Raw genomic sequence first — 26,217 nt, forward strand, 5'->3', positions numbered from 1 at the left:
ATATATTGTAAAAAGCTGGGGTCCCAGCACTGATCCCTGCGGTACCGCACTGGTCACTGCCTGCCATTCTGAAATGGAGCCGTTTATCACTACTCTTTGTTTCCTGTCACTGGATCAATGGTGCTGGAAGAGCACAGCAGTTCAGGCAGCATCCGAGTAATTGTTTTTACCTCTTTGTTTCCTGTCAGCCAACCAATTTTCAATTCAAGTCAGTACTTTGCCCCCAATACCATGTGCCCTAATTTTGCTGACTAACCTCCTTTGTGGGACTTTATCAAAAGCTTTCTGAAAGTCCAGGTACGCTACATCTACTGGATCTCCCTCGTCCATCTTCAGAGTTACATTCTCAAAACATTCCAGCAGATTAGTCAAGCATGATTTCCCCTTCATAAATCCATGCTGACTCTGACCTATCCTGTTACTGCTATCCAGATGTGTCGTAATTTCATCCTTTATAATTGACTCCAGCATCTTTCCCACCACTGAGGTCAGACTAACTGGTCTATAATTTCCTGCTTTCTCTCTCGCTCCTTTCTTAAAAAGTGGTACAACATTAGCCACCCTCCAATCTGCAGGAACTGATCCTGAATCTATCGAACTCTGGAAAATAATCACCAATGCATCCACGATTTCTAGAGCCATCTCCTTTAGTACCCTGGGATGTAGACCATCAGGCTCCGGGAACTTATCAACCTTCAGACCTAACAGTCTCTCCAACACCAATACCTGGCAAATATAAATTCCCTTCAGTTCAGGTCCTTCAGCCACTGTTACCTCTGGAAGATTGCTTGTGTCTTCCCCAGTGAACACGAATCTGAAGTACCAATTCAACTCTTCTACCATTTCTTTGTTCCCTATAATATATTATACATACATATAATATGTAATAAAAGGTGATTAAATATATTGATGAGGGCAGTGCAGTTAACATGGTTTGCATTAACTTCAGTAAGGCCGTTGACAAGGTTCTACATTGAAGGCTGGTCCAAAAGGTAAGAGTCCACGGGATCCAAGGCAAGTTGGCAAAGTGGATCCAAAATTGGCGAACAAATACAAGGCAAAATGCAATGATGGAGGGTTGTGTCTATGATTGGAAGCGTGTAGCCAGTGGTGTACCATTGAGACTAGTGCTGGGATCCTTGCTCTCTGTTCTGTATATTAATGACTTAGATGCGAATGTAGAAGATATAATCATTACATTTGCAGCTGACAGGAAAAGTGGTGGTGTGGTTGATATTGAGGAGGATGCGCTCTGAGTACACATTGATATCAATCAGCTGATAAGTACATTTTTGGAGGTCTCATCAGGGAAGGATATACATAATGAATGGTAGGTCCTTAGGCAGAACTGAGGAATAAAGAGACCTTGAATACCTGAAGGTGTCAGTAAAGGGAGACACAGTCGTGAGGAAGGCATACTTGCCTTCATTCATCAAGCCATAGAATATTGGAGCAAAGATGCCTTATTAAACTATAAAACATTGGTTTGACCACAGATGGAATACTATGTACAGTTCTAATCATCACACTATTGGAAAGATGTGATCATGCTGGAGAGGGTGCAGAGGAGCTTCACGAGGATGCTGCATGGGATGAGAAGTCTCACTTGTGAAGAGACACAGGATAGGGTGGGTTTGTTTTCTGTGGAGAGAGGATCCGATTGATGGATACAAAATTATGAAAGGCATAGACAGGATAGATTGTGAGAATCTTTTGTCCATAGCAGATATGTCTAAGACCAAAGGGCACAATTTTAAGGTGAGAAATAAGTGGCTAAAGAAGATCTGACAAATAAATTTTTTGACCCAGAGGATAGTAGAAATATGGAATGCACTTCCTGAGATGGTGGTGGAGGCAGGTATTCTCACAATATTTAAGGAGCATCGGGATCAGCACTTAAAATGCCAGGTCATAATAGACTTCGCACCAAATGCAGGTAAGTGGGATAAGTGTAGTTTGGTGTTATTCTTCTTTGACATGGTGGGCTGTAGGGCCAGTTTCTATATTGTATTACTCTCCAAGATTAGGTCAGGCAGTAATGGGTGAATTCAGGTTGAAGTGCAGAGGAATACTGACATCTGATGGGTGACCATTCTTCACAGTATGGATGACGGGCTGTACAAAACCTTTCTGCCAGTTCGGGCAGGCCGCCTCTTCAGCTACTATATAGTTGGCTGCAGCAAAGGAAGGTGCATTCACTTTGCAGGCAGTCAGACTGTTAATTAATGTATGACTCCTGTCACTACTTCACACCATTCTCCAAGAGAAGAGTGTGAAGGTATGAATACTGCAACAGCTACGATTGGAGATTTACAGACCAAGGGAAATGCTATCAACTTAAAATATGAAAGTCCTCAGAATCGGCATCAGGACAGGATCAAAATTATATATATTAAATGTATGTTTTGCTACTGTACTACTGGGCTTCTCTCAGGCATTTTTTTAAATCAAAAGTCACATTTCCATTTTATTAATTTTTCGAATGCTTCATACAAAATGAAAAAAATTGAAGCCAAAATACAATAGAATATTTAATAAGCTGTATTATGCAAATGACACAAGAAAAACAAAATAATGTACACGTTCAGATATAATTTAATGCATTTCCATCAATGAAATTAAATCTGGCATGTTAAAATGAAAGATAGTATCTGCTCAAGGAAATGTAACATTTGAGAGCATTTTGTTTTCATCAAACAATGCTTTGGCATCAGTAAATATTTTGACAAAAATTGAATGAACTTGGACAAAGAATTCTGGCTTTAAGTTAAATATTTTAGAAATTCCAAATCGAGTTTCCGAATTGAGAAAGCCCACATGATGCAAGATGGTTTGGTCAGGAGGATGAAATAGATTATCAGCCTTTCAAGATTTTGCTAACCATCCTTACTTTTGCCCCAGGGAAATCCTGAGGCACCGTCTATTGTGAACAAGCCACAAACTCACATTGTCACAAGTGCTCAAGTCCCCACTACAGCACTAGTCATTGAAAGTACTCAATAATTTAATGAATTTTTCACGTTATAACAGGATTACATGTCAACTGGGGTGAGAGAACAGATGTGATATCACTTGGAATCCTATGGCAGTCATGGGTGTCTCATTTGCTGAGCAGAAAACCAGCAAGATTTCCTGCATCGCTGCACTTTGGGAAGGACTTCTTAAAAATTCATTTGTGGGATGTGGACATTGCTGGCTGTCCAGCATTTATTGCCCGTCCCTAGTTGCCCTTGAGAAGGTGGTGGTGAGCTGCTTTCTTGAACTGCTGCAGTACACTTGCTGTGGGTTGACCCACAATGCCATTAGGGAGGGAATTTAGGATTTTGACCCAGCAGCAGTGAAGGAACAGCGATATATTTCTAAGTCAGGGTGGTGAGTGAGTTGGAGAGGAACTTGAAGGTGATGGTTCCCATATATCTGCTTGCTTATCCTTCTTGATGGACATGGTTGTGGATTTGGAAGGTGCTGTCTGAGGATCTTTGGTGAATTTCTGCTGTGCATCTTGTAGACAGTACACACTGCTGCTACTGAACATCAGTAGTGGAAGGAGTGGATGCTTGTGGATGTGGTGCCAATCAAGAGAGCTGCTTTGTCTTGGATGGTGTCAAGCTTCGTGAGTGTTTTTGGGGCTGCACTCATCCAGGCAAGTGGGGTGTATTTCATCACACTCCTGACTTGTGTCTTGCAGATGGTGGATGGGCTTTGAGGAGTCAGGAAGTGTGTTACTCGCTGCAATTTTCCTAACTTCTGGTCTGCTTTTGTAGTCATTTTATTTGTGTTGTGAGTCTAGTTGAGTTTCTGGTCAGTGATAACCCCCAAGATGTTGATTCTGTGGGATTTAGTGATGTCAACATTGTTGAGTGCCAAGGGGCAGTGGGTTTGATTGTCTCTTATTCATCATGGTCATAGTCTGGCATTGTGTGGTTCAAATGTTACTTCCCACTTATCAACCCAAGCCTGGGTATTGTCCTGATCTTGTTGCATTTGAACATGGTTGCTTCAGTATCTGAGAAGTTGTGAATGGTACTAAACATTGTGCAATCGTTGGTGGACCTCCCCACTTCTGACCTTATGATAGAGGGAAGATCATTGATGAAGCAGCTGAGGATGATTGGAGCTTGGACACATTGCTGAGAAACTCATGCAGAGACGTCCTGCAGCTGAGATGACTGACATACAACCATCTTCCTGTGTCCAATCATCGGAGAGTTTACCCCCTGATACCCATTGATTCCAGTTTTGCTTGGCCTTGTCGATGCCATACCCAGTCGAATGTAGCATTGTTGTCAAGGGCTGTCACTCGCATCTCACCTCTGGAATTCAGCTCTTTTGTCATGTTTGAACCAAGGCTGTAAAAGTGCCACCTGCTCCAGAGATGTGCAATAACATCTACAAACAGATTGATTTGATAAATAGGTTAAATGAAATGAAGGAAAATGGGGCATTTAATTGTCTAATTAAACGCCCCTACTACCAAATTCACCCGAGGGTGGGCTCAAGATTCAGGTCGTAGCTCTATCGGTGAAAATGCTGTTATTTACTTGCTAACTGGGTATTACCTGACTCTCTGAATTGATAAAGGAAATATGGAGATGAGCTATATTTTTGTGCAAATCAATTTATGTCTGGTTAGTGGATGCAAAATATAAGATTGTTTAATGATTGACCAGCAGAAATGTACTTTTGATTGCACCTCTCAAGCATTGTCAACATTTTCTTTCTTCTTCATGTATACTGGGAACATGCTCATAGACAGTCTTTCTTTTTAGAATCTGATGACAAATTTGATCATGAATGGGTCTGGCTGACTTGTTTGAAATAATACCTTGCTGAAATTCCAGCAATAGTAAAGGACAGTTTAAACCACTGAACCCAATTCAATTCCAGCAAATTGGAATTTAGAGCAGGGTAGTTTATCGCAAACTTTTTTTTTGTTGAAAGAAAATAATAAACCTGACATGTTCCAAGTCTGTAACCAATAAAACTGACAAGTACAAGATGGATAAATTCTGCTGTATCTATTGTGAAAGAGTCTGCATGACAGTGATCACAGGCGCAGATCACTTCAGAGTTACTGCAGAATCAGAGCAATTGGACTTATCAGACTTTGTAGCTGGTGGGTGGAAAAGCTGGCAGATTCAGTTATTAAGCAGTCACCGAACCCAAACCTGAGACACTGAGATTATGAAACATGTGCTCTTACTGCTACACTGCCATCATGCCTCAGGTCAAATACTTCTTTTAAACATAAGAAAATCCAGATAAGGTGTAACAAAAAGCGTACTGAATTTTGAACAAGTTAGCAGGAACTGTCAGGGTCAACAAAAAGTCATCGTCACTAAAATGTTGTCAAAAACAAATGGTGTGCATTAACATTAACTGCAATTCTGGGCTAGTACTGTGATGTGGAGCATTATTTCCAGTTAGTAATGACAGGACACAGAATTTGAATATGTATTCAAATGAAGTTTACCTTACATTGTGTATAATTTAACTAATCAGTCCAAGCTTCAGTGACAGCAAAAAGAAAGCTATAACAGAGACATATAAACAAATTAGACAGTAAACTTTAATTTATGTGATAAGTGGAATTTACTCAATCACTTAGGCTGTTCTAGTGTTTACTAAAACATAGTAAAAAGAGCCTAAGTACTACATTTAATGGATCTAACCCCATTATAGATGCTTTAGTTTACATACATTGAAGGAGTTATAGTCAAATACCACAAGCCATAAAACATGGACTGATAAACAAATTTAACCAATCAGTAAATTAGTGAATCCATGAACGGAATGTGTGATATCTGCTGGTAATTATCTAGAACTTGTTTACAACTGTATCTACTATTCAACATTGAGTGATTACAGCTTCATACATTTAGATAGGTGTTTTAACTCTCTTTTAAGATTAGCTTGATTATGATAATGATTATGCATTGTCATTTACTTCAAACTGCACCAATTTATTTTTTTTCTCTTTTTGTCTAATGATTTTCTAACGTAACAGTGGCACAATTGTTCAGGTATTATGTTTAAAATTAGTGTCCCAGCTCCAAGCTGGTGTTTATTTGGATTAGATTATCAGCATTTTGCGTAATGAATGTGCATTGTGCATTCACTTTACATTGACCACATAAGAAGGGGAGATATGTTTATATACAATAAAGAAAATATTTAAAGTGTTACCAAACATTGTGAAATCAATGGAAACAGAAACAAAATTAATGGGAAGGTGGTCTGAACCCAGCCAAATTCACACTAGGGAATTGGAAATATACACTGTAATTATCTAGGGAGTGCAGTATTAAAAGAATGCCAACTCCCAGTTGAGACATTAAACCAAAGTCCATTTACCCACACAAGTGCCAGTAGACATAAAAGGTCCTAATGCCTGACTCTGAGGAAGAACCTGGGAGACTTTATAACTTCAATCAAGATTATAAAACAGATTATCTGGTGGTAATCTGTTTACCATTTGTCGAAGCTTACTGTGTGGATATTGACCATGTTCCATCCAATAAAGCAGCAATTTCATTTTAATTTGCTTACTTGACTATTGAGCACTTTGAGACATCTTGATGTTATGAAAAACACTACTCACATGACAGTATTTCTTTATTTTCCCAATGCTTAATATGAAACCTTGCAAAAAGTAACTTACAGTTGCTCAATGAATATGAGCAAGCCATCGCACCTCAAAGTTATATTGTTACTGATCTAATTCTTTTGTCATTCAACTGTCCAGTTAGTTACTGGTTTCATAATACAATGAACCAATGGCAGCATAAGCAGTGACAAAGGAAACCAGTGTAGACGGTATCGTGGTATTGCCAGTGATGGCGGGTCAATTTTAATATTACATCATAAGACATATCATCCCTGTTTCAGATTTCCTCCACACTAAGCCTCAACTTAAGCGTATACTTTTCTTTAAGATTGTTCAACTTGTGAAGATAGATGAAATTTGGAATTCATACATTTTACACTGCGGTCAGAATTTAATCGTCATATAAGTGTCCCTGTCTCGGGACTGGACAAACAAAAGGAACCTTCATTGTGAGTCCATAAGGATTAAATCCCAACCCACTGGCTGCCATCAGAGTTCCTCCAGGGAAGTTTCCCTGCTGGACCTCCTGATACTGGGCAGCTGTCCTATCCTCTAAGAGATGCCAGTGTGACAAAGAGGTCAGCAGTGCCATTGAGATTGGTGGCCACTGTTGTACTGCAGTAGGCTGAGGAAAGGATTGTCATTGAAACCCGGGAGTTAAAGAGATGGGCAGGATCACCAGAGTAGTCATCAAGATGCCAATGAAGGTGGGAAAAGGAGTTTCATTATCAAGGCTAGGAAGTGGCTTACTCAAGGTCACTCCATTTCTGCTAGCAGGTCGTTCCATTGGATTCAAAATGCAAGAGAAACAGAGACAGAGCCTTTTTGATTCTTTGATTGCCGCATGCCACTTCTAATGCATGTTAGCTGTATCTCTACATTAATAAAACTTTAATTACATTCTTTTCTGCATTCAAAAATAGCATTTGATGACAGTTTTGTTTTCCTATAAACTCAAAGAAATGATCAACTTAAGGGACAATGGTTTATGGATCTGAAGAGCTTTGTGCAAAGCAGATATGAACTTAAGTCCCCACAGATAATAGCATTATTTAGAAATAGGGATGGACAGTAAATAATGCACTGGCCAGTGACTTCCATATCGCATAAAAGAATAAAAGAAAAAATGTCTAATATAAACTGGAATGAATATCATCAACAAATGCAAAGTTAATTAACCACTAAGTTTTGCATTTTCTAGGATGTGTATTTACATGTGGATATGTGTATGATATTACTGTAAGCCGAGTTCTTGATTTGCTATTCTTCTTCCAATATTTTTTTCAATATCTATAATTGATAGCTAACTAGGCTAAGAGCCCACATCCTGAAAGCTGACTTTTCATCCATATATTTGGTTCGGCGTTTAGTATTTCTAGTATATGAGTTCAAATCTGGCACTTAAAATCATTTTGCATAACTGGATATTTGATATAAAGATTGAAGGAAATGGACATGCTATTCCCATTTTCATTAGGGAGTTGTTAACATTATACACATTGCTGCAACTTGGACAAAGGAAGAATGTTTTCACTTTTAAATTGTGGTCACTATGGTCATGGCATCAACAAAGTGGAATTAAGCATTGATTTTCCTTTGTTTTAGAATACGTGTGTTTATTCAACTTAATACATTTTTGAATTAACTATCTATGATTATTCTTGAATTTCATTAACCTCAGAGGTCAATTTCTTGTGGGCATAAGATGCTTTCGGGTGTGGTTTGGAAGGCACATTTTGCTGAACACTTGCAAAATATTGTAAACATGCAAGAATTGCTGCTTAATGGTCAATATTTCCTTTCCTCCCTGTGACTTGGTTCTCGGTATTATACATATCAGAAGAATGAATCACTGATGAGATCTGACATTCTTTGAATCCAAAGGCTTTTGGTTCTGACTCAGAAATTTAATAGAGAGAGAGAATATAAATACTTAGAATTATACAGGTCTTTTCACAACTGTTACATAGATGGTTACATAAATTATCAATATTCAATTTTCATCTCTGATTTTAATATCTGAGATGTTCATGGAAGAAAGTTATTTTTTAAAAGAGGACAAATACTAACCTAAATTAGAAAGATAAAGTGCTGGTGAAACTCAGTAGTCTATCAACGTCACTAGAGAGAGATGTGCAGTGAACATTTTGAGTTGTTTATGAATAAGAATCATATTGGACTCAAAGTATTTTTTTTAACTCTCTTCATAAATGCCACCAGACCTGCTGAGTTTCTCCAACATTTTCTATTTTTAATTAAGATTTCCAGCATCTGCAGTACTTTATATTTAAAAACAGAACCACGACAGCTGCTGTGATTACCTGACCAGGTTGAGACAAGCTTAGGAAACCATGAGTACACAAGGATAAGTCTGATCTGAGGGTGGCGGTGACTAGTGAGCCCGGAGTGGGATTCTGGTGGATGGGTGGCCCAGGATAGTTGTGAGGCCAGAGCGGGGCTCTGGCAGCAGCTTTGCAGAGGCAGCTGGCAGAGTGGCAAGCATGGGACCTGGCATCAGCCGTGACAGAGGTGTTGTCGGGCGAGGTAGGCCCAGTGGCAAGAGATGGTGCCTGAGGATTGGCGGCTTTAACATTGCGTCAGGCACTTATGGTGGCGCAAGGGTTATGGACTCTCTTTAAGCTATATATTTTTTAAAATTGTTATTTTTAAACTTTTCAAAATGGCACCAGGTCATGGCTGCAGTGGAAGCTTTCCACAGTATTTTACTGGACTATTCACTATAAAACATATGTGACAATAAAATCATTCATTCATTTTAAAACTCATTACCTATGTTTGTCTATGTGTTTGATGATGTCTTTTTAATTTTTTGATGGTCATAGGAAATACAGTCCTCTTTGTTTCACCTTGTAATTTGGCGGCTTAATTTTAATTTATTTAATTATATGCTCTTGGAAATGTAATGACTGGCTGCTAAAAATAAAATAAAACTATTTGTTGCAACTGACAGAGAGGGTCATATAAGAGGACAAGGTAATTTCCCGCATCCCCTCCTTATCACCTAGTCGTAAGGCAACCACAAAATGCTTTAAAGTATTTTGTGGCTTATAAAGTTCCTTTGAGGTGTAATCTTGTCATGGAGAGAGTGAGGACTGCAGATGCTGGAGATCAGTGTGAAAAGTGTTGTGCTGGAAAAGGACAGCAGGTCTTGGGCTTATGCCCGAAACGTCAATTGTCCTGCTCCTTGGATGCTGCCTGACCTGCTGTCCTTTTCCAGCACCATACCTTTCAACTCGAATGCAATCCTGTCAGTAAAGTAGGAATTTATGTAGTGCCTTTCACAATCTCCCATGTCTCAGAAAATTTGATTATCAACCCTTTAAATAAAGGTTGTTGGTTCAGCAGTTTTATTCAGTGTGTTGCAGTTATGATTTTGTTTTGGATCAAGGGATCTCACTGAATGGCAGATCAGATTCAATTTTGGTTTCGGTTTTATTATGATTTAAGTACGCCCCTGATCTACTGCTCTCTAAACAGACCTTAATGAGCAAATTAACTTTTCATGAATTTTAGTCTCCAGATTTATTGGATTCTCCTGTAAGTATCAATTCAAGCCATTTGCAGAATAGGTAAATTGTTTGAAGCCACTCAATCTCTCATTGAACAAGGAAAGCATGGCTGGATTATCATCGGATGTTCACTATTTAACAACTCAGCAACTAATCAGAAGTAGTTAGATGTTCATTTCCATCAATCTGAGTAACTAGAAAATAACATTGGAAAATAACTAGAGTTCAGCAATGAAAGCAATGAATAAATTTTAACAAATTCTCTAGAGGTGGATTTTGCTTTTCATCTTGAAGGAAAAAATAGAGCATTATTTGAATGTGTTATTACCTTAACCACCTTATTACTTCAAGAAGACTAATGCTAGATTATTGGTGAAATGCAATGACTAAAGCTTACACTAATTGTTGAAAGTAGCTAATTGATAAAATGGAAGCAAAAACAAAAATGGTTCTGTAGAAGGGTCACTGGACCCCTGAATCATTAACTCTGACTTCTCTCCATAAATGCTGCCAGTCATACTGAGTTTTTCCAGCAATTTCTGCATTTGTTTTTGATTTCCAGCATCTGCAGTTCGTTTTTTTTTGTTTAACTGAAGGAATGGTGCTGACTTCGGGATGCTTTGCTCTTTCATTGACTTGTATATGTTGTGGAGGTCAGACGATGGTGCTAGAGGACTGTAAACGCATGAAACTAAGTAAAATGCTGAGTCCTCATATGGTGTGCTTCCAGGCTGTGGTAGATGATAATCAACTCATGCTTTCCATGTTCAGTGTGAGATTTGCTGGAACTCCGGAGTCCAGTCTCCACTGAAATCAGTTGGGGATGTAGCATACAGGATACATTTGGCAAAGACCTCAGGCACCATGGCTGGCTGCCACCAGCTTGCTTTTGGGCTGTGAACAAAGAAAACATATTTATAAGGCACTTTAATTATGAAGTGGTTTCATAATTTACTTTAACCCTTTACGTATCACACTCAAACTGAAATGGTAACGGCGTTAATGTTCTTGTTACTTTGCATGCATCATATGACAGGAAACCGACCATTCTGTATTATATTTTATGTTATGTTGAAATAAAGCTTTGGGTTAGAATAGGAACTTCAAAATGGGGAATGAGTGCAACCAATAAGCCAGTCTGGTATCAAGGCATTGGTTGTGATCAATTAGCTGTGCTGGGTGAGCCACATGACTGACACAAGACTCCCCAGAACATAAGTCCAAGGTATGCAGGTTAAATGGGTTGGCCATGCTAAATCACCCATGGTGTCCAGGAATGCGCAGACGAAGTGGGTTAGCCATAGGAAGTCCAGGATTACAGGGTTAGGGTAAGGGATGTGGATCTGAGTGGAATGCTCATCGGAGGGTCGGTGTGGACTAGGTGGGATGAATAGCCTGCTTCCACACTATGGGGATTCTATGATTCCGAACAAGCTCTCTACACTAAGTTTTGTCATGGAAAGTGGTTACCAGAAATGCAAAAGACATCTTCAAAGCCTTCCTGAAAAAAATGCAACATTCCCATGAAGTTATAGAAATCTCTTGCCAATACCACATGGGAATCTCTTGTCAAGACCACCCAAACTAGAGAAGAGGCATCTTTGTGGGTTCCAACTATTTTGGGTATTGCTGACAGGCACAGGTGGAGGCCAAGCCCAGACAGTGGAAGGAGCCTATGGAGACCTAAGAATCCCACCCACCCACCTCATCAACCAGCAGCATTGACAGGGATCCAGAATTGAACTGTTTTGTTGCCTCAACAACTCTGGAGTGGTAACCAGTCATCCTCGGTCTCAAAAGACTACCTAAGAAGCAGGAAAGGGGATGGAGTGGCATAATAGGATTGAAATTCAATAGCAGCCCAGTGTGATAGTATTGTTTGTAGGTTATCAGGGTTGTTCATGGAAGCAGTTGGTTTACTCTCGGCAGCAGTGACAGGTTTACAGGGCAGTAGGCCAACTAATGACCCCACTAAATGACAGTCTCACTTGGATAGATCATAATGAGGAATTATGAAAGTGAAACAACTGAGAGAGGCAGTAGGTGGTGCTCTTTCTTGTTTTGTGTTGACACACTGCTATGGAAAAGAAGAGAGTGTTTTATTTGCACATACCTACTTGAAAATATTTGATGCCGATATTCGGTAAAGTTAGAAAGAAATTCAAATCAAACTCCGGCACTAAAATCCATAATCATGAAAAACTCGCCAGGACATTTTTATGTTTATGGATCTGATCTTTAATGGTATTCAAAGTATGTTTTCAACCATGCCATTTTTTTTTTTAAACTTCTATTCCACTATAACACAGACATAAATTATTCTTTTCACTTTTGATATTTGATGTGAAATGTCCTCTCTCATACAATGATGAGCACTGGAGTGAGTTATTAAATATTGTTTCCAATTTCAACTGAAGTTGTCAAAACGGTTTTTTTTCTTCTTGATTAATCCTCACATTTTCAGTATTTGTTCACAATTTTTGAGATTTGGATGTGACATTGTTTCTCACTCCCTCTGTGCAGAAAACAGGCTGTAAGCCGGAGAACGTGGACCTGTGCGGTGCTCAGATTGACTGGGCAAAAGACAAATCCAGCAGAAAAAATGTGCTTCAGGTAGGATAGTTTCGATAACAACATGATCAATCTTGTACTCAATTGTCTGGCTGGAAATTTTTCAGTACTTGAGCTTTCGGAGATGAGCTGTCATTTTTGTTTGAAATTGATGCAGAAAAGACAGTAAATAGAACTGATTAAGGGAAAACAGCATGTTGAAGTAGAAGAATCCCCATGTACTGTATAGATGACAGCTTACTGAAAAGAATCTCACTTGGAAAAGCCTTTTTTAACAACATTAGACCATGTTGCTATCTTATGCAGTACTTAACTAGCACAATCTATTCAATTTACCAAAACAGTGACACCTACATTAACTGCCTCTGTTGGAAAGGGAGCAGTTCGAACTAAAATCATAAATGTCCATTTACCACCAGATTTCCTACTTAGTTTATATTCACTGCTTTATTCACTCTCAAGTTTTCATGGACATCCAACTCTATACACCTGATGGCAACCTTTATGAAACCATGCAGACAGACATCCTTTAATCGACATTCATATGTGCAAAAGAATTGAGTGACATATTAATCAGATTGTATTCCATGGCCTGTACTCTCAATAAGATTTGGTATGCTAAAGATACAGGCAACGGGAAAAGACAAGTTTTCAAATTACTTTGACGGGGCCCAGTTGTTTCTCTAGGGTCAACATAGACATCTGTCATTCAATGCTCTCACTCTTCCCCTCCCAACTCTCCATGATCATGCATTCCATCCAGGTCTATCAGATCAATCTCAAAGCCTCTTATGATTGATTCTGCTCAAGCAGCTATGGCGTATCCATGAAAGCTCTCCAGCTTGTAGGATGTATGTTCATGAGTCTTGTCCTTCGAAATGAACTAGGCCTCTCATTGAAAGTATTGGGTAGCCAGCCCAAGCATTCCTCACAGTTAGTTTCCCAAATGTTAAAATTCTCTCTTATCCTCCATGTGCCTTTTCTTTTCATTGTGACCATTGGATAGGGAGTTGTTTTCTAATTGATTAAACAGCCATCCATTTAATTTAATGTCATCATTGCCAAATTAAAATTGTGCATCTGAGTAACCATTGTGTAATGCATTACGATTCAAATCACAGGTTGTGATATTAGTAAGGTGCTCAGTAATGTTTTTATTCGAAATACCATTGTTTATTTTGAAAAATAAAGGTTTCAAACGTCGACTTCATTATGACAGTCTGACAAAGGCTTCCTGTCCTTTCCATTGATGTTGAGCAGGAAATACATAAAAGTGATAAGTTAGCTGAAATGGGCCATGCAGGATTGTACAAAAATGTCAAATATTGAGAAAGAAATGGTACAGCTCAAAAAGGAGCCACCAGGAAACTTCTGTAGTGGTACTATTATTTCACAGTTTATAATTCTCTTCAGTTGTTACTATCTTTTATCACATACACATTACCCTCTTCAATTGGGTTAAATTATGTTGTGTTTGAATCTCTTTCCAAGAAATCTGTTTCATAGTTATCCATTAACTACATCCTTCAGAAATCTTGAGAGATCTTTGGAGCTCAGTGTGAAAGAGCTTTTCTTCTCCATCCAACTTCAATCACATTTACATGCAGGCTTTTTATAAAGCCACTCAGCACTTCATTTTGTAGACATACAGAGTATGATAGTCTCTCCTACCATCTCAAGTCTGAAGAGTTTAATAAAAAGCTACTTTTCTAAAACGCTTACACAAGATCATAGTCCTAGTGCTGGTGACCGCACAGTTTATTTGTACTGCTGCCTGTGGCTAAAAACAGACGTTCCAAGATTGCAGCCAATGATTATCTGATAAGGCTGGCTGTGAGAAGTTTGGTTTAGATTAAAACAGGTTGCATCAGCTTTGCTAAAGGCAAGCTTTATTTTTGTCACTTGAATAACCCAGGTTTTCTTGCGAATTGAGATGTTTAAAATATTTTCAATATTAGGTGTTAGTTTAATGTTAACTTTTTGGTTTGAAATTTGAGGTGATGAGGATTGGAAAGGATTACTCCATAAACCCAAATAATCCAAAGTGTCATCAACATAACAGTGTATGTAGTGACTAAATAAAACCATCTTAAAGGTGGACAATACTGTCAATCAACAGCAGGGGGTTAAGTGCTTCAGAAAATGTGCCATGGCTTGACATTCATTTGTCAAGAATAATTTTGTATGCGTGCATGTGCGTGGTGTGTAGATGTTTGCTTGTAATGTTCTGAAATCCCTGCACCTTTTTAAATTTTAAATGGAGCTACAAAGTCTTCTTGAGGGGGATGGCGGTAGATTTAAAATTTAAATTTGTGCTGCATTTTCTGATGTTGAAACATATTACTTTTCCATTTCAAGCTGATGCAGCACATCCTAGCTGTGCTGCTGGCACCGAAACAAAAGGTTGTGCAAAGCTATCATTTGCAAAATGTTTCAAATGATGTATGCCGAGCTAGGTTTCACTTGAAAATCATGCACTGCTTTGCTGAAGGATGTCACTTTTCTTCATTCCATCTATTGCAAGTGAATTCAGCTTCTGCATGGAAAAGGGCGAAAGGAACATCAGATTTAAATTGCACAGTTTGGTGGAATTATAGAATGAAGCACAAAAACATATCAGCACCATCTAAAGCAGCCTTCTACTGGGGATATCCTTGAACACATGGTTAATGCACTGTTCAGTAAAAAATTCTTACACTCACCTAAAATTCAATTAGCAAATCAATATGCTCAGCATCCACAAATAACTTAAAAATTAGTGTTTTCTTTTCCTGCTTCAGTTTAGACTATTTATCTGGACTTTTATTTAATGTAATCCTTATTGTAACTTCCCACATTTTCCTTCTAAAGGGAAGCTCTAAAATTGGGTCACAGTCTTCTTCAAGCCTTTTCAAATCTTTCCTGCTTGTTTGACAGGAGTCATGCTTGATGAGAAACAATTCAGACAAAGGTGTCCTCTTATTTTCCTAAAGTGAGGCCATCAATCTCGAATCATATTTTATTTTGGGGTCAATTAATTATGTTTGTGCTTGCCAGATAAGCTTTATGCTGAGTATGGAGAATTCAGAACTGAGAGAAGAATATTGCAACACTGAGCTTATACTTTCAGTGATGAAACCAAAAAAAGCCTTTGGATTTTTCAAAAATGTCACATATTTAGTTGTAGTGTATCAGAAAACATCTAGAAATGTGACATAGTTTGTTGAATGTATGTGGGAGAAAAAGCTTTCTGTAAATTATATAATGGAGATGGGAAAGATCATTTAAACTTAGACAGAACGGTAAATAAAATACAGATCTTTACAATTTACAGATGTTGCTTTTTAACAACCTCTTTGTTAACTCGGATTTGTTTCCATACACACTATATTAGGTCAGTGAAGGAGGACAAAGTACTTTTTGATCTTTGTCCATAATGGTGACACAGTTAAAATGTTTACATTTGCCTTTTGAAGTGTTTGCATTTTTGATAAATTGTGGGAAATAGTCTAAAATGCTCTTTCCCAAAGTAATATTTATTTTCTTACACTCTTCTCCTTACTGACTTTTGTGCAAAAGTCAGCTAGACATTTCATAACAATCAAACCTAAATATTTACATGAAAATGCAAACTATTGCAGTGAATATTTAGAAAGGGCTAAACAATTCTAAGCCAAATAATAATAATTATCATCTCTCAAGTCGATTGTTGATTTTTTTTTCCGTAAGTTCTTTATTTTAAATTGTGTGCTGAAATGAATGTTGAAGGGCTATGTGGTTCTTGTGTAGCATGCTTAGGCAATTATCTTTTGAAAAGCTAAGCTGTAATCTTGTCAAAACTCGTGTCATTCATTTGTAATTGTTACACTCTGCTATTGGTAACTTCATCTGTTTATTGAGATAGTACTGTTTATTAATTAAGATAAAATAATTGTTGAATACAATAATAACAGTACAACAACTGATGTGCTACAGCTGCAAGATGTGAGAGCTTCTGGACACTGGTGGTGATCCAGGCAAACATATCTGCAGCTTGAGGGAATTTAGTTCAGAATTATTGAGCTGGTGGTTAAACTGCAAACACGATACCATATCAGGGACAGTATGCAATGAGACACCTTGCTCCTAGAGCTGTGCATACATTTTAGGATAAAGTTTTCTGATTGAGTAAATGGTCAGGAAAAGGAGGATATGACTGCAAATGAGATAGGTATCAAGGTCCAGAAAGTAGGCCTGGAGTTATAAAGCATGGAAATAGGCCCTTTAGTCTGACTTGTTCATGCCAACCAGATATCCTAAACTGATCTAATCCCACTGGCCAGCATTTGGCTCTTACTCCCTCTAAACCCTTCTTATTTTTGTACCCAGCAGAATGCCTTTTAAATGTTGTAATTGTACCCATCTGCCACCACTTCCTTTGGTAGCTCGTTCCATACATGCATCACCCTCTGCATGAAAAATTTGCCCCTTCCGTCCCTTTTAAATCTTGCTGTCTCATGTATGCCCTCCAGTTTTGGACTCTTTAACTTTGAGGAAAAAATACCTTGGCTATTTATCCTATCCATGACTCACATGACTTTATAAACATCTATCGGGTTAGCATTCAGCGTCCCGATGCTTCAGGGAAAACAGCCCCAGCCTATTCACCCTCTCCCTATGGCTCAACACCTCCCCACCCCCCCATCTTGCCAACATCCTTGTAAATCCTTTCTGAGCCCTTTCAAGTTTAACAACATCTTTCCTTTAGCAGGGAGATTAGAATTGTATGCATTATTCTAGAAGTGGCCTCACCTTCTATCATGTTGCAGCTCCTGTACAGTCAGAACATGGTGTCCCAACTCCTATGCTCAATGTATTGTCCAATGGCAACAAGTGCCTTCTTCACCACCCTGTCTCCCTGCGACTCCACTTTCAAGGAACCATATATCTGCACCCCGAGGAGAAATGGTGAGATTTCCCCTTTGAGTCACTCGGAGGCACAGAAAGCAGGAATAGTGAATAGCTTGAGAGTCTGATGTGGGTGAGTACAGTAGAGTGGATGGGATGCATGCAGTAGTGAGAGTTGCAGTCCATGTGCCTTAATGAGATGTGTGTTCAGTGAGAGAGTTGGAGTGAATGGTGGCTGTGTGAGAAGATGGTGGCATGGCCTTTGTACAGAAGAGTAGATTATTGGCCTTTTATCTGCACTATTGGACAGCCCTCCTTTTTCAGGACACAGCACTGTCTTAGCCTACTATTTAGTTCCAGGTTAGCATGGTCTGATAATGTGCCTCCTGTGGTCCACTGGGAGAAGGACTGTACTCCTATCCAACACTCCAACCTGGTTGAAATTTCCTGTATGACACAGTTTCTCGTTGAGAAGGGAGTCAGTTAAGTAAAGAAAATAGGTCACCTTAATGAAATGTTTTTAGTTTGAAAGTGCCAAATCAAAAATGGTTGAATAAAGCCCTGGATGGGTTTCAGCTCAGTTGAAGAAAAAGACTATCAAACTTTAAAGAGTGAGATTTGAAAGAGACAATTAAATCAAACCTATAGATGTGATAGTGAAGGGAAATCTCTCTGGTGTTGGAGTTCTTTAAAGTGATGGTGTTGCAATTGACGAAATTATATCTTTATTATGTATTGTGAAATCTCTCAAATTATCACATGTGTAACTAACTTGTTTTATTCTAATTTATTTTATTTTGCATAAAACTGTCTCTATTAGTATTAAAGCCATAACTGGAACATTGCATGCTTGCTTTTTCAGTGAAAGACCTTCTTGTTAAATGAAATAAAAATAAGCTATTCAAATCAGATTTGTCCATTGCTTAGATCAGCTAGGATCAGAGATACTCAGAAAAGATACATTTCAGCGAGAAAGAAAGATTTTAAAGGAAGAATGCACCATCTATGGTGTTTGGAGGTAGTTAAGGATTGTATTGCATTGAAAGAACAAACATTTAATTTTGTAAAAATGAGTGGCAAGTCAGAAGATTGAACAAATGATAAAGAACAGCAATGAGTGACTTAAAGGTTAATAAGAGGGAAAGAAATGACATTATGAGAGAAGACTAGCTAGAAATATCAACACAAATAGTAAGAGAGTATCCAGGCATTCAAAACTGAAAAAAGTCAATTGAGCATTGATTTTTCTAGAAACCAAGGTTAAATAATGGCAAACAAGGAAATGGTAGATGAATTGAACAGATATTTTGCATCTGTCTTCAGTGTGGAGGATGCAAGTAGCTTCCCAGAAATAATTCTGTGTTAGTTGGTAGAAAGAAGGAAGGAGGTAAAGGGTGCATGTAAAATTATTTGAACTAAAAGCCAACAAATTCATGGTCCCAATGGACTTCATCATAAGGTTTTAAAAGAAGTTACTACTTAGATAATGGAGTTTTTTTTATTTTTCCAAAATTTCTGTGATTCAAATAAGGTCCAATCAAATTTGAGAGTAGAAAATTCTCCTATTTTCAAAAAAGAAAAAAGACAGGAAACCATCATCGAGAGACCAGTGAGCTTAAAATCTGTCATAGGGAAAACACTGGACTCTTATTAAGAAGGTTTGCAATGGATCACCTCAATACTCTCAGACAGCATTGTTTTGTGAGAAGTCAATCATAGTTGACTAGTTTATTGAAGTTCTTTCAGAAATAATAAGCACATCTACAAGAAATACAGATATGTTGTAGTTATATTGTAGTTAGATTTCTAGAAAGCATTCAGCAAGGTGCCATATTAAATGTTACAATGAAAAATAAAACATCAGTGAAAAGTTAAAGGGTGTGGAGGTGTTGGTATGGGGAGATGTAAGAGGTATAAAGATTCCTGATTAACAAGTGTGTCAAAGGTTGTCTAAGATAGGTCAGAAGATGGAGTTGAGATGACAATCAGGTCAGTGATGATCTTATTCAATGGTGGAGTAGGCTTAGGAGTTGAATTACCTACTTCTGCTCTTAGTTCATATACATGTAGATTCATACCTTGGATATAATTCTAGATTGCTCCAGGATATAATAGTGCAGTATGGCACTTTGTTGTTAGAGAAAGAGCAATTAGAAACACTAAGTAGTTTAGTTGGATGTAATTACAGAAATCTCATTAAGTCTCAACATGAAAAGTGGCTTAATCCAAGATTAATCAATAAGTAAGGCTAAGATTCTGATGAATACAATTATTGCTGAAACATTGCGACTGGCTGGCAGACAAAATTAGATTTGCCTCATGCTTGACTACAATATGTTAAAGGGGGCAATAGTTTGAGTAAGAATGATCCCAGCTTCCAACAATTAAAATTGTCAACTGTAATATGCACTTATACTTCACCCAATCCATTGATATATTCTGATGCAATTAAATACTGATGATATATATACATATCCTATTTTCATCCTGCTGCATTGTACATATGCTGTGCAGGTATGTTCCATGCACAGTTTGTCAGTGTGAATGGAAGATGTGCCAAGGGAAGGAAGCAACTGATTTTGTTGAAATGATCTAAAATATTTTCCTAAAATTCAAGCCTGTTAAAGAGGTCCTCACTAAAGTACTGCTTTCTTGAACTCATTATTCCAGAGTGGGAATGATATAGAATTTAGAGTGCAGAAACTAGTCATTTAGCAACTGGTGTGTGCTTCCCCAGCCTAACTGATCAAGCTTTTTACCCAATGGGGATACTTTAATAATAAAAATAAACAGGTTTGGGTTGTTTGGTGGGATTAAAGCCATAAAACTCAAAATCCCAACACCAACCCATCTCTAGCCTAGCCAATTCTGGAAATCAAAAGTGGGCATTTTGAAATATTGCAATTAAGCTGCCAAGTTTAGGAGTCAAGTGCCTTTGCAGCTATCTGCTGAATCTAATGTTCCTACATAGGCAAGTCTATAATTGGCTGACCCCATCCCAAACCTTCTAATTCTGTGGATTTATTTCTCCGACAACTTCTGGTTTCACTGCCCAAGCCAACAAGTTCTCTTTTCCAAAGCCCAATCCCCAGCTCACAAATCACCAAAGCTGCAGGGTCCCACCTACATCATAGGCCTCCAATCTTCGACCTAGATTTGTAATTATTCCCCCAGTTACCTCCCTCCACTGAGGCTCAGACCTCCTTCCTATCCTTGGAATCCACCCCTCCCCCACCACTTTGCAACAATGAGCAGGTTGCTACCTGTCCCCTGGCTCCATATTGGTGATTTTTTGGAATGATTTGGAGAATATGATTACGGGCATGTGCCTACTGAGATTTTCCCTCTAAAACTTATTTTAACCTTACAGTCAACACCAAAAATGATTGCTCAGTAACTGAAATATAGAACTATTTAGCTTTACGAATGAATCTCCCCATTTCTTGGTATCCATCAGACCATAAGAGATCAAAGCAGAATAATCCATTCGGCTCATCAAATCTGCTATGCCATTCAATCATGGTTGATTTGTTTCTCGACCATGACCTTGAATCCACTTACCAATCAAGAAATCTATCTCTGTCTTAAATACATGCAATTACTTGATCTCCACAGCTTGCTACAACAATGGATTCCACACTTTAACCACCCACTGGCTAAAGAAATTCCTCCTCATCTCAGTTCTAAAGTTTTGTCTCTTCATTCTGAGGCTGTGCCATTGGGTCCTAGTCTCTCCTACCAGGACACATATCTTCACAATTTCTACCCTCTCCAGGTCTCTCAGTATTCTGTGAGTTTTAATGAGATATCCCTGCCCCCAACCCCCACCAACATCATTCTAAACTCCACAGAATACAGATGTAGAGCACTTGACTGTGTATGACAAGATCTTCATTCTTGTAAATGTTTTCTGGAACCCTGCCAGTGCCAGCACATCCTACCTTAGATATGGGGCACAAAACTGTTCACAATATTCCAAATGCAGTCTGACCAGACCCTTGTACAGCTTCTGTAGTACGTCTCTGCTCTTGTATTCTAGCTCTCTTGAAATGTATGGTAATATTGCACTTGCCTTCCTAACTGCCAACTGAACCTGCATGTTAACCTTAAGATAATCCTGAACTAGGACTTTCAAGATCTTTTGTGCTTCATATTTCTGAATCCTTTCTCCAGTTAGAAAATAATCTACACCTCTATTCTTCCTACCAAAGTGCACATCTCCACAATTTTCCACATTGTGCTCCATCTGCTTTTCTTTGTCCACATTCCTAGCCAGTCTAAGTCCTCCTATAATCTGCCCACTTCCTCAATATTATCTGTTTCTCTAACTATCAATGTTTCATCTGCAATAATGAAGACCATTAATGTATAAAGTGAATAGTTGTGGTCCCAACACGGAACCCTGCTGAACTCTACTAGACAGCTGCTGCCATCCTGAAAAAGATATTTTTTCCCTACTCTCTGCTTTCTGCCAGTTGGCGCATTCTCTACCCATGCCAGTTTCTTGTTCCTCACTCCACGGGTTCTTATCTTGTTTAGCAGCCTCCTATGTGACAGTTTGTCGAAGGCCTTTGGAAATCGAAATAGATCACATCCACTGGCTCTCCTTTGTCTAACTGGCTTGTTACCTCCTCAAAGAATTCTAACAGATTTGTCAGGCATGACCTTTCCTTGATGAAGTTATGCTGACTCAACCCTATTTTACCAAGTTCTTTTACTACAATTTCATCCTTAACAATGGACATGAAAATCTTGGAATAAATTAATGAAAATAAGAAAAACAAGGGTAAAATTTCATAGTAGGAAGATATGGGAAGAAATGCAAAATCATTTGCAGAAATCTCTGACAGCAATATTAGCAATGATTCCCATACTTTAAATATAATACCCCTTTGTCAAAACATAATGAAAGTAGTACCATGATGCACAATTTAGAAAGGTAATTATAGAGCTTACAGAGGAAGGAAATAGAAAAGAAACCTGTATTGTTCAGAAGTAAATACTATTTTTTTCCACAACTTTGTGTAGCATTCACTTTTAATGTGTCAAATGTATTGCTATTTTTGAGACTCTTGTGGGCAAAGATAAATCTCCCACAAAAAATATTATAGTGGTGTCAATTATGGAGAAAATCATAGACCTGGGGAAAGGAGCTTTTGCTCATGGAATCACTAGTGTCCTAATCCTGTAAGATCCTAACACGCACTAATTCTGCACATTCCCCCTCCATTCAGCAGGCTACACAAGAGTAATTTAAAAGATAAACTGCTTCCAATTGTTGCTACCAAAAAGCACCCTTAGCTGTGAGGGAGATCTGACATGGAGATAAATGGCAAGCAACAAGAGCATGTTCTAACATGAAAAGTGAAAACGTTTTGCAGAGAAAACAGAAAAACGAAATACCTATATATTTTAAATGGAAGGTACCTAATGTATTTGGCAGTCTTCACTATCAACTTATACATTTAACATTATTGCAAATCCAGTAATTTGCATAATACAACGATAAAACAATTGCTTAACTGAAGAAAGCTGCGATTTCACATATCCTGGCAATTTTAAGGAGTTCGCTTGCTGCCTTTGCCTAAGAATAGTACTGTCGTCAATAGATAGTATTAAGTGAATATATGGTAAGTGTGCATTTTTGGATTGAATTCATCAAATTTGAAAATAGATATTAGATTTACCCAGTTGCAAAGTGAGTGAAGGCTATGCTGGATTTCTGCTCACTACTGCAACTTCACTCTTTCTACCATCATATGCGGGTAGGAAGCACCTGCCTATTTTTGTGTACATGTCCACATTAGGTAAAAGGGCATTAATGATATCATGCATGCTTTTGTTTGTTATTTCTCCTTTATTGTATTATCTCATAATATTTTGTGTTCAAGATTCCGAGACAATGAGCAGAATGTAGCAAAGAAATGACAAAAATGTCATTTCGCCATCATTTCTCTATTTCCTTTTCTATATCTTTACACTTTATATCCAGTCTTGTGATATTTGCTGTACAATTACCTTCTTTCTCTGACTGTATCATTGGCACACTAAGTTTCCTATTACCATCCTTTCTGTACCAATAATAATTGATGAAGTAGGAGCAATGGATGATGCCTTAAACAGATAAGACAGTACCATGCGAATTACATGCTTACTCATTGATATTTGCATATCAACAGTAGACAAAGGCATATATTTCAGTGCTTTGCAATACAGATTCTCCAATGTCCAGAGGAACTCAGAACCACAGATTGAACAGCATAAATACAATAGGTAAATATCAGTGTATTGTGGCACTGCGGGTAGCATGTCTGCTTCTGAGTCAGAACCTCTGAGTTCAAGTCTCACACAGAAAATAGGAGCAGGAGTAGGCCATTTGGCACCTTGAGCCTGCTTCAAGAATTGGTTGGCACCAGAAGGATTATCTGGGATGTGGTTCAAACAGGTTGATGACCAATCTACTAATCTTTTCAAAACTTTCCCTATTGTTCCCCAAAGGAGAAAACGTGTTTGTAAATCCAAGCAAACTATAAGTGTTGTTTTTGATCAGAAGTACTTACATATTAATCTCCTATTTTCTGTAATCCCCTTTTACTGATTTACATGCTGCCTTCAATATCTAGAAAGTATTAGTTTTCATATGGATGACCGACACCCAATTCAATCATACCACCTTATTGACAATTGTTGGAAGCTAAAACAGATTGATTGCAATCTTGGTGTCATACTTGATCCTGAGATGAGTTTCTGAGCATATACCTAAACCATCATTAAGACTGTTTTTCCAACTCTGTAATCTTAGCAGACTCTATGGCTGCCTCAGTTGATGGGCTGCCCAAGCTTTTACTCATGCCTTTATTACCTCTCGGCCTGACCATTCTCCTGGTTAGTATACATTCACCCACCATAAACTTAAGGTCATCCAAACATCTGCTAACCACACACCAAGTTCCATTCACTCAACACTCCCACACTCATCAACCTACAATGACTCGCAAAACTTTAAAATGGAAAATATAAACAAATTGCTGAAAAATTTAAAATTTGCATCCGTGTTTTCAAGTTTCTCTGTTGTTTTTTTTTCCATTCTACCTCAGCTAGTTCCACAAACTGCTGCAAAATCCATTCTCATCTAATTCTTACCTTGGAGCTTCCCTGATTTTATTTGCTCCCCCACTGGTGGCCATGCCTTCAGATGCTTCACTCTGCAATGCACTTCCTTCATCTCTCTGGATACTTACACCATTTTTCATCCTTGAAGTAGATAATTAAAATGACAATTTGACCCAAGAGTTCAAAATATGTTTTATGACACTCCTGTGAGGTATATTGCAATATTTTCTGATGCTAGCACCATCCTGTAAAGAAATATAAGTCATTGTTGGGAATCATTTAGTGGTATATTATGAAAGAAGACATGACACTATAATCTTCATGGCATACTACACTCCTGGTCTAAGAAAATGATAATGCAGAGTGTCAAACAATGGTCATCATCTTCAATTATTAAATTCTGTGGTATATTTCACAACCCCATTGGCCATGTGTAGAGCTGCATCACATCCACAAACAAAGCCTGCACATCGTATTCAACATCTTATAGATCCAATGCCTTCATCTGTGGTTGCCTCAGATTGCCTGTGGATTTAAATGCCAAGCTTCACAAAATATTTTTTTTTAAATTATGTTGTTCTTCTTCAATTTTCTATGCCCTTTCTAATTTTACCTACATGTAATTTTCCACTCTAATGTATTCTCTGTTAATGTTCAAATCTGTAAATAATGCATGATCATCATAATAAGATAACCATGGAAATTGTATGCAATCACTACACTGCAGTACAGATGAGATTAGTACACCTCACCACTCATACTGGTATAAGTTGTATCCATATCAGATATTCTGCACTGTTGTATTTCAAATGACATTGCTTTGAAATTTTCTATTTTTCAATGCTTACACTGAAGCACAGTTCAATGTTTTAATTAACTTGCCACCAGATTTTTAACAAAAAGATTTAGAGGTTTCTCACTCTAAGCAGCAAACAAATCCAAACCTGAATCAAACTTTGATATTGAATCATTCAAACCTAAGTTAAGCTTTAATCTACATAAATCTTTTTGAATCATCTGTTTCCTGTTGTTAGGTTTTAATAACCTCTTTCACTATATTCTCCTGTCAAATAGAATTCACACATGGAGTGCAGAACTAATGGTATTAAAATTGAAGTTTAAAATTATACAGACAAATAATAAATTCCTTTTGAACTGCATAGATTGAAATAAAAACTTGAATTTTAATAGGCTACATTTGTCTGAGGAATACTAGATTTTGTTTGAAAATGTAAAGAAAGCTTCCAAAGTTAGATTTTCTTTCTTAAGTTCAGCAAATACTGACATTTAGGAAAGTACTGTATGTCATGATGTCAAAGCCCCAACGTCAGTAATTTCTGCCAATTAGATTCTTTTGATCATCTGATGAAAGAAAGAAGGAGTTATTTCTGTATCTTCAACACTGCAATGCTGCTGATGGTGCATTCCCTAAGCACTGTACATCTAAGCATTGGATTTGAATTCAACTCAGAATTATTGGACAATAATTCCTATTTTTCTTTGTTAAATACTTTCTTCTATATCAAATAG

The 26,217-nt window shown here is 37.9% G+C and overlaps 1 protein-coding gene across 3 annotated transcripts in view; it reads left to right on the plus strand.

The window, feature by feature from the left end:
• Positions 1-26,217, plus strand: part of LOC122551728 (rho GTPase-activating protein 15-like) — a 737,256-nt gene that overhangs the window by 179,132 nt on the left and 531,907 nt on the right. For all 3 annotated transcript variants that reach the window (XM_043694095.1, XM_043694097.1, XM_043694098.1), the window contains exon 7: positions 12,661-12,750. In XM_043694095.1, coding sequence (XP_043550030.1) covers positions 12,661-12,750 — 90 coding nt within the window. The remainder of the gene's footprint in view (positions 1-12,660; positions 12,751-26,217) is intronic.

This window comes from Chiloscyllium plagiosum, chromosome 7 (assembly GCF_004010195.1).
Source record: "Chiloscyllium plagiosum isolate BGI_BamShark_2017 chromosome 7, ASM401019v2, whole genome shotgun sequence".
Classification (NCBI taxonomy): domain Eukaryota; kingdom Metazoa; phylum Chordata; class Chondrichthyes; order Orectolobiformes; family Hemiscylliidae; genus Chiloscyllium; species Chiloscyllium plagiosum.